The sequence below is a fragment of the Lipotes vexillifer genome, unplaced genomic scaffold (assembly GCF_000442215.2).
Source record: "Lipotes vexillifer unplaced genomic scaffold, Lipotes_vexillifer_v1.1 scaffold293, whole genome shotgun sequence".
Classification (NCBI taxonomy): Eukaryota; Metazoa; Chordata; class Mammalia; order Artiodactyla; family Lipotidae; genus Lipotes; species Lipotes vexillifer.
Genome location: NW_006782084.1, coordinates 524,090 through 530,239, shown reverse-complemented (window position 1 = coordinate 530,239; position 6,150 = coordinate 524,090). Strand labels below are relative to the sequence as shown.

The 6,150-nt window shown below is 50.2% G+C and overlaps 1 protein-coding gene across 1 annotated transcript in view; it reads right to left on the bottom strand.

Annotated features, from left to right (window-relative positions):
- Positions 1-3,042, bottom strand: part of PLA2R1 (phospholipase A2 receptor 1) — a 113,623-nt gene extending 110,581 nt beyond the window's left edge. The window contains 1 exon segment of the mRNA XM_007454986.1: positions 2,928-3,042. Coding sequence (XP_007455048.1) covers positions 2,928-3,042 — 115 coding nt within the window.
- Positions 3,043-6,150: the final 3,108 nt, after the last annotated feature.

The following is a 6,150-nucleotide window of genomic DNA, read 5'->3' as shown; positions in this document are numbered from 1 at the left end:
CCCCCCCCCCCCCCACCCTCTGCTCCGAGGACCTTCTTTCACTTGTTCTCGCTTTAGTGACCACTCCTGCAACAATACCTTGGACCCGGTCACTACTGAGAATGGACCGGCCTCCAAAATTCATTATTTCCATTGTATAATCACTACCCTTCCTGTTCTGCCATCTCTCTCATCTCTTTACTTTCATCCTCACTTCCCTTGGTCATTGGCCATTCAAAAGAGCCTGCCTTGACCGTCTCTGAGGACTGACACAGCCGTGGGCTCCCTCCACCCCTGCTGCTGGGAAGCTGAGTGCTGTAGGGGAAGCTCTCTTACTATGTTGGTTGGGGCCATTTCACATTTAAAATTTTCAGCCCTCAACGTCGCTTCAAAATTCTTTTACTTGCCCCCAGTTCATTTCCTTTAGCAACCTCCACAGAGACTATGCCCACTTTTCCCCAGGATGCCCTGTCCCCTTCCTTGATCTCCCCTCTACCCTCCCAGTATCTGGGGTACTTGAATGAAATTATCAAGTTTTAGCACTTGCTAGAATGAAGGGCTCAGATTTCAGAACCACAATGAGGTCCCTTGCTATAGCCACTAGAGGTAGGAGAGGGGCTGCAGACATGCCAAGTACAGTGCTGTGCACAGGGAAGTAATTGTTACAGGGCTGTCAACACGTCAAAATGGTCTGGACTGGCCAGAGGAAGAGGGCACCGTGATGATACTGAAACAAAAGGACAATACTTGGGTAAGTACTATTATTAGTTCCATTTTTACATATGAGGAAACTGAGGCACAGAGACCTTAAGTAACTTGCCCAAGGTCACACAGCTGATAAATGGTAGAGCCAGGATTTGAGCCCAGACAATCGGGTTCCAGGGCCCATGAACTTAACTACTATATGACACTGCATCTACTGATTTTTTAATACAAATTTATTGGTAAATGACTGAAAAAGTCACGACAATATTATCTATCATCTGCCTCTCAAGGCTGGGATACATATAATAAATAAGAGATCAATCAGTAACACATATCAAAGAAATGTTCAGATGATAAACACTATATGTATAATCTGCCTTGTATCACTACCTATCCCTTATTAGTGGATGTGAAACTGACATAGGTGCATATTTTCTCCTGGTTGCTCTGGGGATGCCAATCATGGCTAAGAGTAAGTTAATGTAGTCCAGTGAACACAGCAAATGTAGGAACCCAAACACAGCTAAAAACCACTGCTGTATTTCAGCTTCTACATCTGAAAAATGGATGGCTGGACTAGACAATGTCTCAGGGCCCTTCTAATGCTAAGATTCTGTTTTTCCATCTTTGGACAAACAGGAAAAACCTGATTTTAAACCCATCTAGATTATACTTGAAATTCCACTGATGTGAGTGCTTGGAGTCAAGGAGGGGAGCCTGTGTGAGGATTGGAGCAGTCAATGTCACACAGTCTCTGTGCTCTTCAGAAATTAGGAGCAGCATTTTCACATCTGAAGAATCTCTATGCCAACTATGTCAAATGCCTTCAGATTTGCAAACTGTCACCTGGAGTGGACAGGAGGTAGTGGATGATTCTAACTTCATAGTGTCCTTGACTATTAAAAAGAAGGCACCGATTAGAAACTATCTCAGCCAGGATTTGGATCTGCTACATATAGAAGGGATTAGCCCATCGGTGCTAATCCTGGCTCAGAGGAACAACAGCACATTCTCTCTGTGTGGCTAGGTTCCAGCTTCTGTCCTCCCGGCTGCTGCCCAATTCTAGACAGACATTTAGTGCTCAGGCAAGACCCACATTTTAAAATGTAAAGAAATAAGCGTGGCACAGCGACTGTTAGTGAAGATGGATCACCCCATGGGGTCGCAGGCGCATCTGCAGGAGCATTTTTATTGAAATGACAAAGGAGGTAAGAGGCCTCTGACCTTCGGCCACTTTAGAATAAGAATTGCTCAACCTTTCCCCGGTAAAGCCTCCTAGGAATGCTAGAGAATACAGTCCAGAGAAGATTACCTCCAAAATGTATACATAATATGTTGAGAGGGGAAAAAAATAAACACAGATATTGGTGACATGTTTTACTCCTTCTGTCCAAGCTTATCCCCAAAGGCTGAGAGTATGGAGGCTGCCTGGAGGCTTCTCCCGGTTTATTTAGCTTCTCCCAACCTCTTTCCTCCCTTCACACACGGGCTTGCACTTTTGCACGCTGGCTCCTTTGCCTCAGAGGCAGCCCGTACAGTTATTTACGGAAGCGGGGATCTCTCCTTCTGTCTCTGTCCATAGCCCTTTGTGAATCTTATGTACGGTAGGTGCTCAATAAATGTTTGATCAATTGATCCCATGCACACGTGTATATGGCAGTGGTAACTCCGCAGGAACCCTCCACTCGCTGGCCTGCCGTGTGCCTTGCGAAGGATCACATTTTACCCTCAGTGGTCCTATGTCTGTCACAGGCCCCTTTTGTTTTCTTTCCCGAAGGGGCAGAGAGGAGAAGCCAGGCTTGGGGCCACTCCGCAGGTGGCAGCGTACACCCAGAGCGCTTGCTTTGGGAGGGGACAAAATGGGACATCTTTTTGCCATCATTTATCCCAGAGATGGTCCTCCCAAATACACCGCTCTAGGAAAGTTTACATTCGAGACATCTCCTACCCTGCTACGCGCAGCTTGTCCCCGGCCGCAGCCGAGTCAAACCGCCTGCGAGCCGAGGCCCCGCCCCACGCCGCGCCCCCGACCGAAGCCTGGAGGAAGCGGGGCGGGAGAAGGGGTGCAGGGCCTGTCGCGGTGCAGGACTAGCCCATCCGCAGGGCTTTCTCCGGACGGCAGAGACGCGGGCCACCGTGTAATCCCGGCCGCCCTCGCCCGCCCCAGCTTCGCGCCTTCCTCCTCTTGCCCACCCCCGCCCCCGACGTGCCCATCTGGTCCCTTTGGGCCGGGGGACACTCACCCTGCCACTCGAGAAGCCGCTCGGGGGTGAGTGCCACCGCCGCGCCCTCGGCGGAGCCCGCCGGCACCGCCAGCAGCAGCGGCAGCAGCGGTGGCAGCAGCGACAGCAGCGCCATCGCTAACCACTGGGCTCGCCGGACACTGCGCCCGGCCCTGCGGTGGGGGAGGCGGGACTGCAGCCTCCGCCGCGCTCCACCCCTCCCCCAGGCCTCGCCACCCCTGCGTCCCGGAGATCCACTCCGTCACCGTCACCCCTGTCGCCACAGTGTGCGGACACTCGGGGTTATGGGCTGGAAGGCGGAAAAGTCTAGGAGATTTTCCCCGCCCTAGCCACTCCGGCTTGGAGCGGGAGGGAGGAAGAGGGGGTGGACCATCTGCCCATCCCAGAAATTCCTGCCTTTGGGGTGGGGAGAGTGGAGGGGTGAGGCTGCCCCGTGCACGCTCCTCCTGCTTCCAGCCTTCTCTCTCCTTCTTGCGGAGGCCAAATAGGAGTTGGGGGTGAGCGAGTGGAGAATCTCTGGGACGGGAAGTCTGACATCTGGGTTTGCAAGCCACCCGGATTATGGTAAACACTGCGGGTTTGGCAGCAGGCAGTTTAGAGTAAACCGAGCTGCTCCGTGGACCCAGGCGCGCTGGGAGCGCTCTGGACCTCCTCTCCCCTGGAATGTGGAGCCCAGAGATCCCTGGGGGTGCGCCGGGGTCTCCACCCTCCTCACTCCAGAGTACACTGAAGGTTCTTCCATTGTTGAGCTCCTTTTCCATTTACAGACTACCTCTGCCCTCCGTCTCCTTGGATCCTCCTAACCCAGCAGAATAGCTGGGTTATCCCGTGTTACAGCTGTTACCGAGTTCTCCCACTTTATACCTAGAAAACCGGTCCAGAAAGGCAAAGTGATTTGCTCTAAGAAGAGGTTACTCCTTAACTTGGCAAAAGTTCCTCCCTAAACTAGGAAACCCTGACTAGAATGTAGTCTTTCTAAGGGTAGTCTTTCAAATAACTGGCGGAACACTAGAAACATTCAATATTTATGAGAACAGGCTAATGTAAGATCTTTCCTAAATAGTCATTAAACAAAACATTGCTTATGACGCTAGTCATTAAAACATAAGAGGAGGGAAGAAAGCAAAAGGGAGCTTTAAAAAAATAAAAGGAAGGTGATGGGGTCTTGGGGAACCTTGCCTTTCTCAGCTGCCTGTTAGCCAGGACCAAACCAATAGTTTTGAGCATTAACACTGTCAGCTTTAGACTGAATTGTGTCCCACCAGCTCCCCAATCATATGTGGAAGTCCTAACCCCCCAAATGTAGTTGTATTTGGATATAGGAATTTTAGGAGTTAATCAAGTTTAAATGAGGTCTTAAACGTGGGGTCCTAGATAAGGTCGACTTTATAAGAAGAGGAAGAGAGAGTTCTCTCCATCCAGGCACTAAGGAAAGGTCATGTGAGGACACAGCAAGAATGTAACCATCTGCAAGGCAGGTAGAGAGACCTCATCAAAAACCAAAACCTTCAGGAACTTGATCCTGGACTTTCTAGCCTCCAAAACTGTGAGAAATACATTTCTGTTGTTTAAACAACCCTGTCTCTGATATTTTGTTGAGTCAGCCCAAACAGACTAAGAAAACTGTCTTAGCCTGGTTCTCCGGAAAGCAGAGCCTGGGTTGAGATCTCTGGCAGAGAGTGGGACTGAAGATCAGAGTGAAATAAGGAAGCAAGGACAGCTACTGCCTTGGCCACTGTCTTAGCAACATGCGCTCAGTCCTGCAGGAACCTCGGAAGGTCTCAGAACTGTCTGTCCTGGGGAAACATTTATCCTTAGGCTGACCGTCTCTCCTAGTGAAGGTGGTCCTAGGGTTATTAACTCCTCTGCACATTTCCATAGCAGTGGTAAGCTCCAAGCTTGGTCCCATGCCTTGGCAACCGGAAAGCCCTGTGGCAGGCAGCAACAGGTGCATGGCGTGGCCAGAGGTGAGGTGCTGTCATGTTGCCCCAGAGGGAACCTGTGCAGGGCTGGCTGCTGCAGAGGTGGCTGGAGTAAGAGGTGTGGCTGAGAGAATGTGAAAAGTTCCAAAGTGTGCCCTTAGTCAATAGCATATTATTACATATAGAAGTCAGTATCCCTGCCTGAAACATGCAGGAAAAGGACGCTTTCAGCATACGAGACTATATAGACCTCAGTCACGAAGTACTTATAAATCTCTCCTGTGACTCAGCACTACAACATGTGTTATGGGAATTACCCCGAAGTATAGATGGTTCAACCCAGTCTGAGTGGGCTGGCATCTATTGAGGCAGCCGAGCGCGATCCAAGTGGCATAATTAAGTAGGAAAGTGCAGCCTTGATATTAATCTTTGGTGAGGTGCAGTGCAGTGAACGTAAAAGTGGGAGAGGCCAGGAGGGGCCAGAGTGATTGCGCAGGGCTAGATGTGTTCAGATGGGGTGAAGGGTATTTAGGAGGAAGAGGCTGTTCTAGGATGGGAAGAAGTCGTGAGAGAAAATACAAAGTCTGGAGTGAGAAACGCTTGCACGGGAGAGAGTGAGTAGGCGGGCCTGGCTGAAGCAAAGGGTGGCTACTGGGCAGCCTGGCAAACGAGGCCGGTCACTGGGACACTGGACTACCTCCCACTGGCTGTGGGATCCTGGTGAGACATCCACCTGCTACGTACGGGCTTCAGTTGTATCCTCTCTCTAATGGGGGGAAAGAGCCTTCCCTGACCCAGAGCAGATGATATTCCAAAGTAGCAGAGCTATGAATATGAACAGGATAAAGAGGCGAAACCAGCCATATTTCATCTTCAAAGCAATTAGCGTAATGAAGAACGGTGATGACAGCTTCCTGGCCTACTGACACCAAGTTTCCTATTCGATGATTAGAAGATTCCAGAAGGGCTCGTTTTCATCTCTTTGAGGTGGAAATCTGTGGCAAAAACTTTTACGCCTTCAAGAAAATGATCCTTCCCCATACCCGGGTCTTGTGTCTGTTTCAGATTCGGGACGTAGGGTAGTGTGATGGTGAAAGTAGGTGCTTTGCTACCTACCAGCCGGTTACTTAGTCTCCTTAGCCTCAGTTTCCTTCCGTGTAAGATGCAGATGGTACTATTTGCTGCTGTATTAAATGAGATAAGATTGTGCAGTGCTTGGGACAGAGTCTAGCATATTTTCAATGTCCTTTCATGGGAGCTGTGAGGGTGGGGGGAGGCAGCAGGGCAGCAAAGTGCAAAGG